The sequence below is a fragment of the Neovison vison genome, chromosome 4 (genome assembly GCF_020171115.1).
Source record: "Neovison vison isolate M4711 chromosome 4, ASM_NN_V1, whole genome shotgun sequence".
NCBI lineage: Eukaryota > Metazoa > Chordata > Mammalia > Carnivora > Mustelidae > Neogale > Neogale vison.
The window spans coordinates 144,701,911-144,723,537 of NC_058094.1; the positions used below are offsets into that span (position 1 = coordinate 144,701,911).

Here is a 21,627-nt window from a genome sequence, read left to right on the forward strand (position 1 = left end):
ATGCTTGGGATATACCACTGAACAAAACACTTAAGATCTCTACCTTGATCGTGTTCACATTCTGCAGAATAAGAATGACAATAAACATAATAAACAAAAAACATTGTGAGTAAATATATGATTACAATATGTTAGAAGGTGATAATTACTTTGATAATTTGAAGGAGGGGAGTGCAAGACAGAGGAAGGTACGGGTGCGAAGACTGGGCATGTCTGAGCAACAACAAGGAGGCTAGTATGTCTGGAGTCCGGTGAGCCAGGAGGAAGCAGAAGGAGATGAGGTAAGAGGGAATGGAGACAGGTCACGGAGGACTCTGTAGGCCATTGTGAAGACTTTGACACTGACTTTATGAAGAAGTTGTAAGTAGAGGAGTGACATGATCCATTGAATGTTCTAAAGAATTTCTCTGATTCATACTGAGAATAGACTCTAGAGAGAGGTGGGTAGAACCAGGAATACCACATCAAAGTCTAATACCATAATCCATGTAAGAAATGATGGAATCTTAGAACAAAGTAGTATGTGGTCAGGTTCTGAAGGTAGGGCTGATAGGATTTACTGATGGATTAGATGCAGTATATGGGAGAAGGTAATTCCCTAGGTGACACAGCAGGACGGACAGTGCTGCCAACCACTGATCTTGTGAAGGCTGTAGAAGAAGCAGTTTTGGAGGGGGCGATGTGGGCATTCAGTTTTGGTCACATTGACACTGAGACATCTCTTGAATGTCCAAGTGAGGATGTTGAGCAGTATCTTGATATATATCTGGAGTATGTACAAAGAGGGTTGGTAGAGATCAGGACAGGAGACAGAAATGTGAGAATAGTCAGTTTATGGAGGCCTTTTAAAGCCAGGACATTCTAAGGGTAAGAAGTCTTTTTTACAGTATTCAATTTTGTTTTCTAAGACACTCAATGTTTAGAAATGATATGGGGGCGCCGGGGTGGCTCAGTGGGTTAAAGCCTCTGCCTTCGGCTCAGGTCATGATCTCGGGGTCTGGGATCGAGCCCCGCATCAGGCTTTCTGTTTGGCAGGGAGCCTGCTTCCTCCTCTCTCTCTGCCTGCCTCTCTGCCTACTTGTGATCTGTCTCTGCCAAAGAAATAAATAAAATCTTAAAAAAAATTGTTTAAAAAGAAATGATATGTCCACCTAGCCATGAGTTTACCAAACAATCGATATTCGTCTCACTACAACTAGAAATAGAACCAAGCAGGAGAAAATCTCACCTGATCTGACCTTCCACATATTGCTGGTGATACATTCCAATCCTTTTATTTCTGGGATGTTTTCACTACACCTTGCTGTTTCAGCACCCAAGAATCTATGTAAAGAAAAGAATTGATCTGAAGTAGGCACTGCGCTGTATGGAGGCATTAAGATCAGAATTTGCATCATCCTTTGGGTCTGGAGAGGCACTTAGCAGCAGATGAGAGGGGAGGCCTGGTAAGGGATGGACAGCCCAGGTGGACATCTAAGGGGCACAGCAGATGTTGGTTGTGCTCAATACCCCCAAATGAGTCCCAGGCCATGCAGGCAGCTTCCTAAGTGCACATGTCTAAGATATTGAAATATCACCAGATATGTATAAGCCATCAAGTTGAATTTATCAGTCGTCATGGTAGACTGAGGGATGCATCATTGTTTGAGAGCAGAGCCGAATAGCTGGGGCAGTTAGGGAAGGCCAAGGGCTGTCACATGTGGTCCTCATCTTTTTTAGCCCTTTCTCCAAGAGTGTTTACCCTCTGCTTTAAGTCAACACTCAGCAAAGTATCTTTTGGAAGAGAAGGCGTATTAGTAGCTAGCTGGGGATGCCACTTATCTGGAGCCTGCTGGGGTTACAGCTGAGACATGTTGTAGATTGTGGGTGGAAATGAAGTGGCGCCTGAGAGGGTAATAGACCATCCCAGCAGGAAGCTGGACTCCGACGTGGGCCGTTCAGTGATCGGCTGTGTCTTCAGCAGATGTCATGAGTTCTCTGTAGTACTCCAGCTCTGCGGAAGGAAGAGCAAGGCAGAGCTTCAAGGTCTGAAAGAGGGCAGGGAAAGGGAGCTGAATTTCACTGATGAGCTACTATATGCATGATACTTTCTTAGATAGATTGTAGATATATTTCTTTTCATTCTTATAGTAAATTGGATAGTATTCCTCTTTTTGTAAATTTCAGGAATCTGAGCCAAGGTCACACATTGATCGGAAGTAGAGAGAGGTGAGATTCAGATTCAGGCTTGCCTCACTTCCTAACTCATTAAACTCTTAGATTTTTGTAGTATCTTGGAAATAAGAACCAGAGTAGAAGCATGAAGGAGTGGAGGAGTCCACAGGGGCTGTATCTGTGCATTTAATACAGAATTGCTGCTGTCTATTCTGGAGTGGAGTGGATGGAGAGGAAGAGGGTAAAAGCAGGGTCCCATAGGTCCACAGTGAGAACTGTAGGTTGGGTCTGATTTGCTGGGAAGGACGATCTAAGACATGAGTGGCTAGTATAGTTGATGTAAAAGAAAGCAATTTAATTCTGAACTCCACTGGATGGGGACACAGAAGCTGTTTAAGCACTATTTACCTTGGCCAAGGTCACTCACTGAACCAAAGGTTGGAGACAGCAATAGAACCAACTGTGGGAATCTGGGGCAGCCAAAACGGGGCTGATGATGAGGGTGTGATTCCATAAATGAGGAAACTGAGACTCGAAGCGATGAAGTGCTTTTTCTTGAGAAAAATAGTGGCAGATAAGTACCTGTTACCTGAATCCCATACCCAGCCTAGGGCTCCATCCACCATGGCATAGGGGTCACCTCCTGGCTACCCTTAGCCCTCTTCCTCTCTAATATCAGTGACACTGAGTCCTGTAGCTTTTACTCTCCTTTTCTTGAAGTACTCCTCCTGCATGTGATTAATCTGGGAAATAGTGTATTAAACAAGGGTTTGGCTACATCATTTGGCTTCTGTGGGATCAGGAGTGGGGGAGGGAGTGGTGTGCAGGCGGAGAGAAAACAGGAGAATCAGCATCAAACGTGTTTGGATGATATCCGATGGTCCTGAACAAGGTTCTAAATTGCTCTGTGCCACAAATTCCTCATTTGTGCCCCGGGAATAATGATAGTACCCCTTTTATAGAAATGTTTTGATAATGAGATAATACATGTTAACTACTTATTTCAGTGCCCAGCTGAGTGGTTTACGTGCTAGCAGTCAAAATATTAGCTATTATTAAAGGATGTGAAGGTGATTTGTTCCAATACCCAATGCCGTTGTGGGGGTAGCGTGATGTCAGGCTGTTCTGTTGATCTATGAGTCTTGTTAGTTGCTTTCTAATATGGGCGCTTGAGCCCCTTCAGCTCCAGTCTCTGGATTTCCTGGAGTTTAATTTAAACATGCTCATCACACTTAATGTGAATCTGGCCATTCTCTTGCTGCCACCAAGCACGATGATAGCCTTGTACTGTGCACTACCAAAATAATATTACCTTTTCCCGGCTGCTTCCTATAAATGGCATCATCTTAATCTTATCAAACCAATGCAGGAGAAAATATTATGTCAAGGCAGAAATTTTAATCATTATTTTAGGGTGGTGAGCAAGATAAAATTTTTAGATGCCAGACCTGAGTGGCATACAGATCCATTGTGTGTGACCCTTTTTTCCCAGGAACATCCTGATTTTCTGGTTAGGAAACCATTTGGAGTCCTCTTGCAGACTTTGTTCTGAACCTTAAGGCATGCCGTGGTCTTCCTTTTTTGTTCTCAGAAGGAAAAAAGGCTATCTGTCTTCATGCAAATTAGTCTGCTTTTGTTGAAAAACTTCAGGGGGATTCATCTATGAAATGTGGATGCACAATAAGAAATACAGTGTATCTTATTGTTCTTCTCCCAGCCGCTGTAAGATTGTTTCCCACAGTATGAAATACTTTAAAAAAAAAAAAAAGTGTTTAATAGCAATGCCAAAACTCCAGCAATGCCTTTGACTGCCTTCAGGGGTGGTAGTGGAGGTGGGAAGCTAGCTATTCAATACTACATTATTTTCAGATGATTTTGCATATAGCTGGGGAATGTGTAAATGAATGCAGAAAGAGCGATCTAATGTACTAAATTTAGGACCAGCAATTACAGACATTGGAGATCGGAGCTTCTTTTTTGCTCCTCTGCTTATAGTTCCTGATGGAAAGAAAATACTAACTAGCAACAGTATAAAAATAGTTTTTTAAGTAATGAGTAAAAATTGTTTTGACAATGTTTAACTCTTGAGCAACGTGTCTCAGTATTCGGATTGTATTAATTGAGGTTTCTTTTCTTTTTCCCCTCCCTGCATTTCAGTGACAATTTCAACAAGCACCTTCTTTGACGGCTTGCTGGTGACAGGACTGTACACGTCCACAAGTGTGCAGGCTTCACAGAGCATTGGAGGTTCTAATGCTTTTGGATTTGGTAAGCTATCCTCACATATACCATCAAGAATTGTCCATGGTTAAACAACAACAGATCTTATTTTTTGAAACATCTGTTTTAAAAGGATCAGACATTGATGATTTCAGAGTAACTAATCTGAAGCGATTTTTGTGTTGTTTGCTTGACGTTAGGTGACTTGAAATAAGTCATGTGACTGTACAGCCAACCATAAGCGAAGTGTGACAATCTTTCTATCCCTCTCTGTCTGTTGACGCTGTTATGCTTGGTCTTGGGGAATCAGGTGGATTTTTGTGTTCTGTCATTTAGGTTACTGGAACTGGAATTCACTCTGACGTGCATGCAATTATTCCATAACCTATTTTTAAAGTTTTATTATTATTATTATCATTATTATTATTACTTTAAATAAACTCTGCCTCCAACATGGGACTTGAACTGACCCTGAGATCAAGAGTTGCATGTTCTACTAGGCACCCCCAATGAGCTGTTTTTAGAAATAGTTCTTATGATCCTGGGTTAGGTGAAAAGGGTCACATTAAGTTTGGCAATTGAGCATTGTACAAAGTGGAAGGTAGTAATGATTGGTGACTGAATTCTATGAGTATTCATGAAAGAATGTGTTTTAATATTTAAAGCACTTACATGAGTCCTCGTCCTTGAATTGTAGCCCTGGCAGGTTACTTATATGGGGAAGCAGAAGGCTACATGATCATTACGTGCCCAGAGGATTTTCAATCTGGAAATCCCCGGTTTACCCATTATGCGATAAACATGCCAAGCTGGAATTAAATAGTCTCTTTTCAGCATCAAAAATGCAAATTTAATATCTCCGTTTATGTAAGATGTGAAATCACTGATCTTATTCTGAAATTGGAAACCACAAGGCTCCCTCCATTGATATGAAAAAGATAGAATTGCATTATCAGAGGCAGCCATGTGTTCCGAGTTTTATCTTTTCTGGGTATTTATTAAATAGATAATTTTTACCTACTTTTGATACATGAAAGGGTGCTGACTCTGTGCCAAATCCTAGCAGTAGCTGTGGCCAGGTGACTCACTGACGGATGTCAGAGCCGTCCTGTCGATGCCCCATTGTCACCCCCTCATCACCTACTGGCCAATATAAGGCTCATAGCCTCGGGGCTTCACAGAACCTGGAAGTCATTTCGTCATCACGTTAAATTATGTGACATTGAGAATTTGCCCTGTTTTTAAAAGATCTCAGATACAATGTGTTGGTAACTACTCAGATACAATGTGTTGGTAACTACTTTAGGTTCTAATCCTCAGGAAAAAAAATTTGATCTAAAAATTCCGCTTATTTAGCCCCATCCTTTTTGTGCTCTGTAGAGGTGAAAGGTCAGCTTACAGTCCTATCTACGTGCATCACGTACATGGTGTACTACCTGTTATGTTACAACAGGCCTCACAAGAAGGGTTCCCAGATTAACAAATAAAAATTTATAGGCCATCGAGTTCAATTTGACTTTTAGATAAGCAATTTTTTTAGTAAAAGAATACAGTATTTGGAATAAGACATTCTGGGTTCTCCCTTAGCCCAGTTAAATCAAAACCTCTGGAAGTGGGGCATGGGCATCGGTTGTTTTTAATGCCATTTCGGTTGCTAGATTGGAATGTTCCAGTGTTCACGCAGGGCTAAGAAGTGCTGTACTGGGCCAGTCCAGGTCTGGCGGCAGCAGCAGCACCTAGAGCCCGTGACGACAAGGTTCGAGCCTGTCTTTAGACTCGGTGAGCCACATGTGCTGGGGGTGAGACCCAGTGACCACTTTCAGAGAAGCAGTCCGGTTGATTTTGGTGCACACCGAAGTTTGAGAACCACTCGTCTACATTCATTAAATGGGAGGGGATAGACATTATTTAACTGACCATATACATACATAATAGCAAATCTTGCTATCATGCCAGAGGCCAGCTTGCTGAAGTCCTGAGGGCTGGGAGAGGCTATGCCAGAGGAACTAGATCTGGTCTGCAGTGAAATGGGATGGAGTTAGAAGAGGCTTTCCTGAGGAAGTAGCGTTGAGCTGAGATGTGAGCTTGACTTCCTCATCTGTGAAAGGGGTTGGTAAAACACCTGCTTCATAAGATTTGTGAGAATTAAAGGAGGCAATTTACAGGAAGCCCTTAGCACATAGGAAATACTCAGTAAACCGAGGTATTCCAAAATTATCCTTATAATGGAAGCAGCTGCTTCTCCCAGCCCAGGACTTGTCTATAGCTTCTTGGAGGGGCAAAAAACAGATCTGAGGAGCCATTAATCTGGGGTTTGTAGATCCACATGATTTGAGAGGACTTGGCTGGATGAAATAACTATCACAGGCTACAATGGAGGCTTTCAATGAGAAAAATCATGAAATATCATTCATCAGTATGTTGTTGTAAACACATTTTGAAAGGACACATAAAATGCATGTGTCTTATTGCTTCTGATTTTAGCTAGTAAGCCAAATGGAAAACTTGGAATCCAATTGTTAGAAGTTATTTTTTTTAAAGTAATTAATTTATTTTGGGGTTGGGGGGCAAAGGGAGAGGAAGAGAGAGAGAATCTCAAGCAGGCTCCACGCTGAGTGCAGAGCCCAACTGGGGGCCTCGACTGACTGAGACATCCAGGTCCCCCAGTTGTCAGGAGTTATGTGAAACACCTGGGCTTCCAGACATTTTCTTGCATGACTTTGAAACCTGTACAAAGGCATTTGCATTTGAATTAGAATGTTTTTTGATTAAGCTTAAGTTACACTTGGTCTCCCCATCACCGTGAACCCTGGATCATGAGGCCGGTGGTCCAAAGAGGCTTCAAAACATGAAGTCCATTCATGGTCATTTGACTTCCACAATCACAGCTCGGGTCTCCTACCAGTCAACCGGCATTTTTATAGGACATGATTTTTATATGCATGGATAGATAAGTGAGATCTTTTGTAAGTTCCAGTAATAGCCACATAATTTTATGTGGATTTATATGATAGTGGTAAATTCCTTTAGAAAATTTTAAAGTACATGGGGTGCCTGGGTGGCTCAGTGGGTTAAAGCCTCTGCCTTCGGCTCAGGTCATGATCCCAGGGTCCTGGGATCGAGCCCCACATCGGGCTCTCTGCTCTGCAGGGAGCCTGCTTCCTCCTCTCTCTATGTCTCTCTCTGCCTGCCTCTCTGCCTACTTGTGATCTCTGTCAAATAAATAAATAAAATCTTTAAAAAAAAAAAAAAGAAAATTTTAAAGTACACACCTCAATATTATTAAACAGAGTTAATCTTTGGAAGTGCTGTTTTTGACTAGAGAGCAGGACATAAAATGTCTGTTTTAGACAAATGGTCACTTTAGAAAACAAAAGCACTTGAATTTTTTGGTATTTGACTGAAGTTTAACATGCTCTTTACAATTTAAGAAAATGAAGATCTGAGTAGGGTGCTGGTAAGAATGGAGAGGAAATTCCTACAGGAGGTAAATTGTAAAAAAAAATTGTTGCTTTTTGGTAGTTTAGTAGTTACAGTAGGGTCAGGTTGAAAAAAATGTGGCATTCTTTGATCTAGAATTCAATAACTCTGTTAATAACAGAGTTATTGAATATGTAATCTATCATTAGGCTCTGACTTAATTGATAGAATGTTAAGCAAATTTGGTTTGTTTGGCATTTTCCCAACAGCATAGGATTAGGGTGAGAGATATTTAACTAGCTGTGTTAAATAAGACAAAGTAAAACATAAAGTTGAGTCTAAAAAGTACTTCTGAAAGTTTTTTCCTTTATAGATAATTTTAATTATACTAATTACATGAAAGTTATAGCTGCTCTCCTTTAGATATAAAATGTATTTGGCTGTGTGACCAGCCAAAATAAGGCTATAATTATTCTTAAGATACTGTTGTATAAAAGTAATTCCACTAACATAACTATAGCCTTTTATGCAAAACCAGAATTCTTTAAAATACATGCCTCACTGACCAAAAATAGACAAATGCCTAATAGCCAGAAATACATTAAAACAATAGCTATGCAAAAAATGACTGTATGCCAACAATGCGTGATTTGAAATACCTCATTTTGCTTGCCAATATAAGAAAACATACTGCCCTAGGGAAGAGTGATGTTTAATTATGGATATCTCTTTGTGCATCCCAGAAGGAAAAAAAAAATGCTTCCTCTTGTCTTTGGCATTGAATTCCAGCTCAATCATGTAAATCTTCAAGGTTCTTTGTGGTCGCTCAAAGAAGGGCTATTTGAATATCCTTTCATACAAAATTATTCCTTTTCCAGAGGCTGAAATGCATTTTACTCAATATTTAGTATTCTGGCTCTAAAAGCATTTTACTTAGTTTTTGGTATTCTGGCTCTAAAACCGGAGAACTGGGTTTGCAGGTCTGATGGCAGCCACACTACCAATTGTTAGACCTTCCATAAATTTAATGTTGTGCTTTGCCATTGCTAGATCATTGTGCTCAGCTAATATGTGAGCCATTTTAACAGTTTTTCGTGTAAACTTTTATAATTTTCTATGTGTTTCCTTTCCTTTTTCTATAGTAATGAGGCATTCTGGATCCAGTCATTTGTTAAATTATGAAATTCTTAAAATGGCAAGATTTGATGAAATCTAAGTTTGGGGAGAAAATATGGTGAAGCGACCAAGATTTATTTTCTTTTTAATTTTTTCTCTTAAGCATTCAGTTAATCATGTCATTTATTTATTTATTTATTTATTTAAAGATTTTATTTATTTATTTGACAGAGAGAGAGAGATCACAAGCAGGCAGAGAGGCAGGCAGAGAGCGGGGGAAGCAGGCTTACTGGCGAGCAGAGAACTTGATGCGGCTGAGCTCGATCCCAGGACCCTGAGACCATGACCTGAGCCGAAGGCAGAGGCTTAACCCACTGAGCCACCCAGGCGCCCCAATCATGTCATTTTTAAAAAAGATTTTATTTATTTATTTGAGAGAAAGAGAATGAGAGAGAGCAAGAGCATGAGAAGAGAGAAGTCAGCAGGAGAAGCAGATTCCCTGCGGAGCAGGGAGCCTGATGTGGGGCTTGATCCTGGGACTCCAGGATCATGACCTGAGCCAAAGGCAGTTTCTTAGCCAACTGAGCCACCACGGCACACAATCATAAAAATTTAATATTTTCAATATTATTTTTGAAACAGGGTAGTAGAATTTTTTAACTTAAAGATCTGATTTTTTTCCCACTGAAATCTGACACTCTAACTTTAGATGAGAGGGGATATATTTATAAAACAAATTATTTTAGTGTTTCAAGATTTAAAATTTTAGTAAATCTTATGTTGATCACTAGTTAATAAAAATGTGTACTTTACTAGTAGATTTTGATTGTATGTTAACGTTTCACTGCCATGGTGCAAATTTTTGTCACTCCTTTGTTTTATTGTCATTAAAAATAAAAATACAGGCTTTGTTTAAGCTAAGTTTTAGTTATCCTTCACATTGAAACTAAGTAGAACCTTTTACAACTTTACTGATTGTCAGTAGGACCCTACATCCCTGGGCGTTAAATACAGTTCAGTCTTAGGTGCCTATCCTTGTGCTTTTGAGACACACACATATGTTATACATACATATATTTAGGCTTTAAAAAAATATAAAGAAGGGGCAGCCATTAACAACTTCATTAAATGGGGTCCTGTATAGTAATGCTCTTTATTCACCAGCCTAAATGAGGCTAAATTATTCAGAATGAGCTTGTTAAATTTATTTTATCTGTCTCCTTACAAAGAAATGCATTGTAACATGCTTGAGGAATTTTGAACATATTCAGGGATTTTGAAGGCATGACCTCTTATTGGATATGGTAAATGATCTATAATTAACAAGAAGACTTCAGGTTAATTAAACAAATTGCTGTAGTCAATGATACTAAGAGCATAGCTGAAGAGTTGAAATTGCCATTAATTTTTCCTATTTACTGGGTATTAACCTCAGTTTGGTCTTAAGTCATTAAGTCTCAATTCCATTTGCATATGCCAGCATTACCTTCATTAAGAAATAGTATAATGTAGTTTGTATTTGACATATGACTAAGGAATTCAGGGATTATTTCCCTATTCCTAAATAACTAAAAAGAATCATTTACCAGAATAGTGGACATGATGAATATAAAGCTGTTGAATTAGTCAACAGATTGCTGAAGCAAATGTTGAGGGGCATGAAATTTGAGCCAAGTGGAGGAGTCGGTGGGGAAAGGCAGCTCAGGGCAGGAGTTCATCACATGACTTCCAGAGCTAGGCAGCTCAGGTCCCAAGCCCCCCTGCTGCTGCTTCTTCCTAACTTGGGTCACATTCTTTCTTTCCCTAAGCCTCCATGTCTGACTTTGTAAAATGAGAGGTGCCTCACTCACAAAATTGCTGGGTGGACTAAATGAATTATTGATTCAAGTGCCTAGTATATGTGCTTAAAATAGGTATTATTTATTTATTTTTAAAGATTTTATTTATTTTATTTTAAAGAGATAACAAGAGCAGTGGGAGGGGCAGAGGGAGAGACAGATTCTCAAGCAGACTCCCCACTGAGCATGGAACCTGACATAGGGCTCAATCTCATGACGCTGAGATCATGACCTGAGCTGAAGCCAAGAGTTGGACACTTAACCAACTGAGCCACCTAGACATAGGCATTATTTAAAAACTCAGAAAGAAGAGCGAATTCTTTCTCTGAAATAAGAAATAGAATGAGAAGCTAGTTCAAGTGGCAGAATGTTTGAAAGAGAAAGGTTGACTTTCATTTAGATGGTGAGCCACACACCCAGTTTCTTACCGATAGAATTTAGAGCTGAAATAGACCTTCAGGACCCTGGCTTAGCCCCTGCAAGGAAGCAAGACCTAGGAAGGGCAAGTAGTGGCGATTGCATGAAATGGTGTAAGTGTAATGAGTAAAGCCAGTGTTCTGACATCATATCCAGGTCTCAGATACAGTTTTTGAAATATAATTCACATACCATAAAATTTACTATGTTAAGTATACATTTCAGTGGTTTCTAATTTATTCACAAGGTTGTACAACCAACACTGCTGTCTAGTTTCAGAATATCTTATCACCTCCAAAAGAAAGTCCATCCCTGTCTAGCAGTCACCCCTCAGTGCTTCCCCACACTGATCTACTTTCTGTCTCTATGCATTTGCCTATTTTAGACATTTCATATAAATAGAATCATACAATACGTGGCCTTTTGTGTCTGGCGTCTTTTACTCAGTATCATGTTTTTAGGATTCACCCATGTTGTAGCTGGTATCAGTACTTCATTCCTTTCAATGGTTAAATAATATTCCATTGTATGGCTATGCCACATTTTGTTTAGTAGATAGATGGAAGTTCAAGAGTTTCCAGATTCTTTTTTTTTTAAAGATTTTATTTACTTATGTGACAGACAGAGATCTCGAGTAGGCAGAGAGGCAGGCAGAGAGTGGGGGTGGGGAAGCAGGCTCCCCACTGAGCAGAGAGCCCAACATGGGGCTCAATCCCAGGACCCTGAGATTATGATCCGAGCCGAAAGCAGAGGCTTTAACCCACTGAGCCACCTAGGTGCCCCCAGTTTCCAGATTCTTAAAGATTCTTAAAAGTAGTTAGGGCTGTGCAAATTGGAAAAGAAAAAATTTAAGAAGTCTGCAAAGCAATTGGAAAAACCAACGTCCTTCAATACTTATCAGAGGCTCTAAAACCTCTGAAGGTCAAATTGTGTAGTCTGTCTGTGGCTTAGCCCCGAAAATGATTAAATATAAAAATCAAGATGAATTACTCCATTGCCCTCCTTCCTGGCATTCAAGGGAGATAGGCCATTGTGGCATGATTTTACCCCAACCTTTTGGCCCCATGTAAACCACGAGTGAGATACCCAAGCCAAGCCGAGTCAATCATATTTACCAATACAGGAATTTGGAACCAAGACTCATCCATCCCAGTCCAACTCTTAATGTGCTAATCAGGGAACGTTTAAACATTTGGGAGGTCTGGGCAGCCATCATTCACAAGGGCTCAAAGGAGTGTTGTGTAGGGAGAAGAGAAGGGGACACAGAATGGTGCCTGAGATGCCAAAGCTTTCCAGGCTCTTATTTTTGGCTTTCTTCCCATCAGGCTGGGATATTCCTTGGTTCCAAGAAACAATAATAAAAAGAGCTAACATTTTTCAAGCACTTGCTGTGTGGCAGGTGTGTTGCAGGTATTAACTCTTTTTTTTTTTTAATATTTTATTTATTTATTTGACAGACAGAGATCACAAGTAGGCAGAGAGGCAGGCAGAGAGAGTGAGAGGGAAGCAGGCTCCCTGCTGAGCAGAGAGCCCGATGAGGGACTCGATCCCAGGACCCCGAGATCATGACCCGAGCCGAAGGCAGCGGCTTAACCCACTGAGCCACCAAGGTGCCCCAGTATCAACTCTTTTGATCCTAACAAAAATCCTACTAATTGCCCTCATTTTACAGATCAAGAACCTGAGGTATAGAGAGGGTAAGTAACTTGCCCAAGGTCAGGCGTAGGGAGTGGCAAAGTCATAATGAACACTCAGCTCTGTAGCCTCTCCTTAAGCTCCCCTACAGCCCAAGCCCACTTGAGTTGGTTTCTATTACAACCGAAAGAACCTTGATTAAAAGAAGGTGCTCTCAGCTATAGCCCAGCCTATAGGGTTCCCGACTCTTCCTTCCATTTCTTTATAGGCACATTCATTCCCACCACACTTACACACACATACACCTGTGCACCAGTCATAACCCAAACACACTTCCAGAATCCCAGCTGTGTTAAACCCCACACCTCTGTCCATAGTGCTTCAACTTTCTTCTGGTTCTCTCTGCTGAGCAGACATCCCAGTTCTCTCAGGGCCTTTGCCCTGACTCACTTCCTCTACTGAGCCTTTATGACCCTACTCCCTGCTCCTCCCTGACACCTACCTCCATAAACTCTCTGTTCTCTCCCCCATACTTCACTCTCTGCCCTGACCTCCACCAGCCATCTCTACCAATCTATTGAATTTACTTGTTTAAAACCTTTATACCTTTTTGAGGATAAGAGATGATCTAGTCCTCTTCACTCTTATGGCACAAAATAAGGGCTCAATAAATATTTATTGAATAAATAAACCACTACAAATCTTTGAGGATTTGTGGGATATTTTACTGCTGGAGCTGACATCAATAAACACATGCATGTGTGTAAGTGTCCTGGTATGGACAAGACAGTGAATATTACTGTCTTCAATTTTGAGGATATTTCTAAATCTATATATGTACATATAAATCTACACACCTATGCATGTATTTAAAACCATACAAAAGTATATAAATTTACTCACTGGAGATTCTGGGGAAATTTATTACCCTGTTTACCGCTTTGTCCCTTTTTTTCCTGGAGGTGGCAGACACCCATGCCTTTAGCTAGGAGGGAGGCTTATGAAGTGACTTCTTTAGAATCAAGAGATAGAAAGAAGTTCAGGAGATTGTCCACTCCAACCTCTTAACTTAGGACAGATCAATGTCTTAATGATACATGATAGTGAATTTCTTATTTTCTTAAGAAGTTCTTATTTTCTCAAGTTCTTTCTTTCCTAAGAAAGATCTCTTAGCTCTTTCAAAAATGATGACTCTATGATTTCTCAAGAACATATTCTAAGATTACATCAAGTGAGATGATTAAGGAAGGTTTCCTGGTATGTACATGTAACCCCCTGTGTCAACTCAACATTTTCCTCATATAATTTCTTAAGTAATTGAAAAAGGTAAAAGTTTGTTTAAAAGTCAGTAAGCAACCTATCTTCGTTCCTTTAGGCTAAAAAACCACACTCCTCGAAAGATTTATCCATTTCATTGCTCCTTCATACTACACCTTGTCAGTTGTCTCTCGACACTCCATAGATTCTAGATTCTGGAATTTAGCCCTGATGAGACATGTGCCCTGAAACCCTTGTAGGTACTTTAAAAATGTCTCCCTAAGGCAGGGGAGTTCTTTTGATTCCTTTCTCCTCCTTATCCCTGCTCAAATTCAGGTGCCCAGAATCACAGGGAACGGGTTGTTCACAAATATGAATGTCAGGAAAGTCACATTTCTAGAGTGGATTCTAATGGAAGTTGCCCCTGTGCTATATAAGTTGTGATTTTTTTGGAGATTATTTTGTTACAGTTTTGTCTGTAGGGTGAACAGATTATGAAGAGACTCTTCTGTCTGGCAAATGTAACCTTATTAAAGAAGGTATTTGCCCCCCAAAACAGCACTGAGCAAACAAGGACAGAGCAATGGGTTTTTATGCAGGGGTACTTTCTCCTGTCAAAGTTTTTAAAAGTGGTTCTGGAAAATAAGTTTCTGTAAACGAGGTCTTATCCCTTCCTGGATAAAGACAGAGTCAGCAATATTTTACTCTCTTTCTTAAATAATACTTAAAAAAAAAAAAGAACTTAAGAATCATGGCTCTTTGCTGATAAGAGATACTCTTTTCTAGAAGAGCGATGCTTTTCATAGTATGCCAGACTGTCCATTTTAACAGGAGGAAAGATCAAAGTCTATGTTTAAGGGAATAAACTTTGAATTCTGACTCTGATCTGGCCGTCATGTTGTTTGTAATGAGGCTTACTCTTGACGTTTTCCAGTCCTCCTTCAGGGTAACTAGATAATGATAAATGAGTTTATGTTCCATGTTCATAGTAACTGATTTATAAATACTCTTGGTTAAAGTTGGCTGCTTCTTTCTTGGCAGTTAAATCTAACAGCAACTTAAAATAATTGTATCATGTTATGACACTCTAGAAATAATTCTGATAACAATCTCGGAAGTATTTCTTTATAAAAAGTAGTGAAAGGAAATCCCTGGTGTCACCTGGAAGATAGTTCTGGGTGCAGCGTATGAATTTGAAAACAGCCGTAGAAGTCCGATAGAGGCCCTTCACCAAATGTTGGTTGTTGTTTCCACTCTTGTCTTCCATTGTGTAGTTTGCGTTCAGCCCTCCGATGCTGAGCTCTGCATGTCGCTTAATAGATGTGTAGGCTGCTCTCTGAGGCAGGCACACAACTAAATTACTGTTTTGGGGACTGTGTAATGTCTGAATGGAAAGATACTTGCTTGTGTGGGAGTTGCCATTTTGGAAAACAGAATAGCAAAATTGTTAGTATTTTTGGTAAAAGTTCAGACTGCGCGTCCCTCCTGCTTTTCCTTCCACATGTTTTCAGATGTTGTAACCACATTGTTGCTATTATCCAGTTAATTATGTTATTTCTGGTTCTTCTTCAGAACAGTGCCTCTCCACATGAACTCCAGTAAACAGCAAGTTAAAAGTGAAATAAATGGAGCTATCAGAGGTCATGCTCTGGGTCGATGTTTTGTTTACCCTTGATGGCTTTCTTTTTTGAAGTAATTAGTTATTTGCATTATGAGAAGATGCTTTGTAACCAGACTTTTAGTCTATGTGATCCAGTACCATTTTTAATGCTAATAACAAAGATGGGAGAGAAATCTGTTCCTAATAAAGGAAGAACTCCATTGGGGTTTGGGTCTGTTTCTAGAGAATGGGACAAATGAGCCGCTCTGGAGTCATTATGAGGTTGACCAAGTATATCTTTCAAGCCCCTAGCCTTTCCCTTCCCTTTTCTCTCGTTTTCTTATCCCCATTTTAACAAAGAGATGATATCAGACCCATCTTAGAATGAATTTTAAAATATTGAGCTAAAAGTACCTTTCCCTACACTGCCTCTTGCAGTCATTAGTGTCCTATGATGCGTTAATAGCAAAATCTGTAGCAGAAGTGTACTGCAACAAAACAAAACAAAACCACCTTGGAGTATGCTGGTTAAGCAAAATTAAATAGTACTTCTTAGAATCTTTAAGTGGACAGCCCAGTGGTTTTTTTTTTTTTTTTAAACAATGTTTAAAAGGATTTACTTATCTGAGACAGATACAGAGAGAGAGCATGAGCAGGGGGAGGGGGAGTAGAGGGAGTGGGAGAAGCAGACTCCCACTGAACCAGGAGTCAGGAGCCATATGTGGGGCTCAGTCCCAGGATACTGGGATCACGACCTGAGCCGAAGGCAGGCGCTTAACCATCTGAGCACCCAGGTGCCCAAGCCCAGTGGTTCTTAGTATGTTTAGTGTTCTGCAACCATCACCACTAACCAATCTGAAAACATTTCCATCCCCTGAGAAAGAACCCTGTACCTAGTAAGTACGGTCAGTTCTGCATCCCTCTCCTCCCAGCCCCTGGAAGCCACTAATCTACTTTCTGTCTCTATGTATTTACCTAGTCTGGACACTTTATGTCAATGAAATCATATAGTGTGAGGCCTTGATGACTGGCTTTCTTTATTTGACATATATTCAAGGTTCATCCATATTGAAGCATATTGAAGAATGCAGTACTTCATTCTTTTTCTTTTTTTTTTTTTTAAAGATTTTATTTATTTAACAGAGAGAGAAAGAGAAAGAGAGCATAGGCAGGCAGAGGGAGAAGCAGAACCCCACTGAGCAGAGAGCCTGATGTGGGACTCGATCCCAGGACCCTGGGTTCCTGACCTGAGCCAAAGGCAGGTGCTTAACCAACTGAGCCACCCAGGCACCCCTGCAGTACTTCATTCTTATTTATGTCTGAATAAATGCCCATTGTTTGGACAGTCCCTATTTTATTTGTCCATTCCTTGTTGATGGATATTTGGATTGTTTCTATGTTGGCTATGACAAATAACTCTCGTTAGGAACATTTGTGTACAAGTTTCTTGTAGGAACGTATGGTTTAAATTCTCTTGGGTTTCTATCTAGGAGTGGAATTACTGGGTCATGTGGTAATTCTGTTTGATTTTTTGAGGCACTGCCAGACTGTTTTCTGTAGCACCTGAGCCATTTATCGTCCTAGCAGCAATATGGGATTTCCCAATTTACCTACATCCTTTACAACACTCACTCTTTGCTTTGATTTATTTATTTTTTTTTAGATTAATAGTGAAGTGATGTGAAGAAGAGTCCGTACTGACTACATTGATTTTTTTTGAATCCCTGGACTGTAAGGATGGATTAGTCTTCCCCCATCTGAATGTTTCTTCCCTGTTTTCTAATCTTCTGACAGCAAAGTACTCTTTATGTAATAAAAAAATGTTAATTTAAAAAATTAAAAAGACGAAACAGACATTTTGCCCTTAGGTGTGAAGGGGCTGTTAGCTTTTATTCAAACAAAAGAAAACAACCAAGACCCTAATACCTTAACAGAAAACTAGTAAAAACTCAAACCATTTACAAAAGAAGAAAGACAAATATCCAATAACTGTGAGGAAAATATTTAACTCACTGCTAATAAAAATGCATAATTAAAATGATTATGAGGGTTTTTTGAAAAGATTTATTTATTTATTTGAGAGAGAGAGTATGAATGGGAGGGGCAGAGGGAGAGAGCATCTCACCAGGTTGCACCTCCAGGTCCTGAGATTATGACCTGAGCCAAAACCAATGTCGGACACTCAACCGGCTGAGCCCCCAGGCACCCCAACAAGTATGAGGTTTTAAATTTTTTTCAATTAATCATTTTTTAAAACTGGCAATAATGCTTAAAACCATGTGTACCTAATTCTGATATCAATGCTAGATAATTGGTTATTTATTGATATGGTATATATTAGTTATCAAGCAAATAATTTGGCAATATGTAAAGAAAGTAGTTAAAATTTTCACATTTTTGACACAGTTCTTTTATTTTTGGGAATCTATTAGAAATTTTAACAAACCCAGAAATGTCAGACAAGGTTGATGCATGTGACTGTTTACCAGGGCACTATTTATGTTAGGAAGAACTCGAACATAATCTAAATGTCAATAAAAGGTAATGATGAAATAAGCTAGAGTAATAAGAAATAATAATAAGTTGACATTGCAATATTTGCAATAGTCAGGATATAGAAGCAACCCGAGTATCCATGAATAGGTAAATAAAGAGATGCAACACACACACACACACACACACACACACACACACAGGACTATTATGCAACCAGAAGAAAGGGTGAGATTCTGCCATGTGTGACAACATGGGTGGACCTAGAGGACATAGAGGATGTCATGCTAAATGAAATAAGTCAGACTGAGAAAGACACGTGGAATCTAAAAAACAAAAAAGATGATTAAGCAAAAAGCAGAATCAGACCTGTAAGTACAAAGACCAGACTTGCCAGAAGGAAGGGTCTTGGAGGAATGGGCAAAATGGGTGAAGGGGAGTTGGGAGATGCAGTCTTCCATTTAGGGAATGAGTAAATCACAGGGTTAAAAGGCATAGCATGGGGAGTATAGTCAATAATACTATAATGGCATGTATGATGACAAACGGTAGCTACACTGTGGTGAATCATGGCATAACCCATAGAGAAAATGAATCACTCTGCTGTCCCCTGAAACTAATGCAATATTGTGTCAATTATGCTCACATAAAGAAGGTTTTAAAATACTCCTACTAAAGTGAAATTTTGAGTAATAATGGCATGAGAAACTAGTTATGGTACAATTGAATAACTATAGACATACACAGACACATACATACACTCACATACAGTTTGCAGAATCAGTTTGCTTCCCCAAGTACACACCCACACTCACCTACTGAGGAAACTATAGAAACCTTCTTATTTGACATGGTCATTACTGGTATTGACTCAGTTGAAAGGAATTGATTAGACATGTTTATTGTTCATGTTCTAGGAATGATTAAACAATATAGTGTTTTAAAAGGCATTCCAAAAAATAAAAATAAAAAAAATAAAAATAAAAGGCATTCCATGCTATGGATAGGGTCCAGGCTAGGGAGAGAAGGTACTAGGGGTGCTCGTGTAGGTTTTGATATTAAATAGGATGGTCAGACAATAAATTTGCAAGTTTTCAGATATTAGCAAAGGGCTGTTCTTTAAATATGGGTCCACATAAACCATATTTCCAGTTTTAGTTTCTTTAAAATGGAGCAAGAGTATAAACAGAACTGTGAAGAATTCTGAGTGCAGGATTCTAGATATTTCATGGTTTTTTGGTTTTTGGTTTTTGGTGTTTTTTGGTTTTGTTTTGTTTTGTTTTGTCTGCAATCTTTTTCAGGTACCTTTTCAACCATAGTTTGAAAACAACACCTCTTGGTTCTTTTTTAAAAATTGTATTTATTTTAATTGTATTTATTTATTTGAGAGCGAGAGATAGCATGAGCAGGGGGGTGAGGAGGTCAGGAGAGGGAGAAGCAGACTTCCCACTGAGCAGGGAGCCTGACAGGGGTTCTATCCCAGGACCCTGGGATCATGACCTGAGCCAAAGGCAGATTCTTAACCAACTAACCCACCCATTTTAGGTTCTTTTTATTAAGTCTGCCCAGAGCATTTAAGTTAGTGTGTATTTAAACAACAAATCTCTTAGAAGTGCTCATTTCAAATCAGTTTATATAGTGATTAATGGAATTATATTAGGATAATAAGAGGTTCAAATGAAATAAACAGACTTTGGGGCACACCCTAGATGAATGCACATGTCAGAACACTCCAGAGAAGAACACGTATGGAGGCATAAAAATCAAACACGAAAGCAGTGGTACCTGCTCCCCCACGCGCAAGACTGATAGGACCAAATGAGTTGGCCAAAGAAATGCTATCCCAGTTATATTTACATGATTTTATATTATGTGTAGGTACTCATCTAATGAATTGATGTTATTTTTAAATGAGATGTAACAGGAATTTGACTGAAGTATCTCAATCTATTTTTTTTAAAGATTTTATTTATTTATTTGACATACAGAGATCACAAGCAGGCAGAGAGACAGGCAGAGAGAGAGAGGAAGAAGCAGGCTCCCCGCTGAGCAGAGAGCCTGATGCGGGGCTCGATCCCAGGATCCTGGGATCTGACCTGAGCTGAAGGCAGAGGCTTTAACCCACTGAGCCACCCAGGCACCCTTCAATCTATTTTTTAAAAACATTTTATTATGAAGAATTTCAAGTCTACATCAAAGTTGAAAGAATTTTATAGTGAGCACCCACTAGCTAGGTTAAGTTTGTATGCAGTGAAATGCACAATTTTTAGGGATATATAGGGCTAGATTTGATAAATGTATAATCCTGTGTAACTCAAACCCTAATTAAAATATAGAACATGACATTGACCCCGGAAAGTTCCCTCGTGCTTCTTCTCCATCGGCTCTCACTTCCACTTTCCAAAAGCAGCTAATTTTGATTTTATTCCACCACAGACTAGTTTTGCCTGATCTGGAACTTTGTATAAATGTAGTATAGAATATGTACCTTTTGTATAAATTTCTTTTACTCAGCATCATATTTTTCAGGTTTTTCCATGTTGTGTGTATCAGTACTTTGTTCCATTTTATTGCTTGGTAGTATTGCTTTGGACACCAGGTTGTTTCTTGGTTTGGGTTGTTATGCATATAGCTGCTCTATGTACATAGTCATCTAAGTCCTTTTATGAATTTACGTTTTTGTTTTGCTTTGCGGAGCTTGAACTCCCAACCCTGAGATCAAGACCTGAGCTGTGATCAAAAGTCAGACACTTACCTGACTGAGCCACCCAGGCCCTCCTGTTTTCATTTTTATTGGGTAGATACTTAGCAGTGATATTGCTGGGTCTGGTTTTATAAGAAGCTGCCAGATCTTTTCCCAAAATGGTTATACTTCTTATACTCGGAGTATAAAAATTGCAGAACATTATAAGATTATGAAAGACTCCTCATTGTTCTGCATCTTCATCTACACTTGGTGTTGCCAGTGTCTTTAATTTTAGCCATTTTGGTGGGGATGTGGTATCTCACTGTGGTTTTAATTTGCATTCCCCAGCTGACTAAGGAAGTTGAGCACTTCTTTAAAAAGATTTATTTATTGGGCGCCTGGGTGGCTCCGTGGGTTGAGCCGCTGCCTTCGGCTCAGATCATGATCTCAGGGTCCTGCGATCGAGTCCCGCATCAGGCTCTCTGCTCAGCAGGAAGCCTGCTTCCTCCTCTCTCTCTCTGCCTGCCTCTCTGTCTACTTGTGATCTCTCTGTCAAGTAAATAAATAAAATCTTTAAAAAAAAAAAAAAAGATTTATTTATTTATTTATTTATTTATTTATTTATTGAAAGGGAGGGGACAAGTTGGGGGAAGGGCAGAGGGAGAGAATCTTCTAGCAGACTCCCCACAGAGCATGGAGTCCCAAGCAAGGCTTGATCCCTTGACCCATGAGATCATGACCTGAGCCAAAACCAAGAGCTTGACGCTCAACTGACCCACCCCATGCTGAGC

The 21,627-nt window shown here is 39.6% G+C and overlaps 1 protein-coding gene across 3 annotated transcripts in view; it reads left to right on the plus strand.

The window, feature by feature from the left end:
* RELN (reelin) overlaps positions 1-21,627 on the plus strand; it is a 511,932-nt gene that overhangs the window by 63,178 nt on the left and 427,127 nt on the right. For all 3 annotated transcript variants that reach the window (XM_044245854.1, XM_044245853.1, XM_044245852.1), the window contains exon 2: positions 4,312-4,422. In XM_044245854.1, the coding sequence (XP_044101789.1) occupies positions 4,312-4,422 (111 nt within the window). The remainder of the gene's footprint in view (positions 1-4,311; positions 4,423-21,627) is intronic.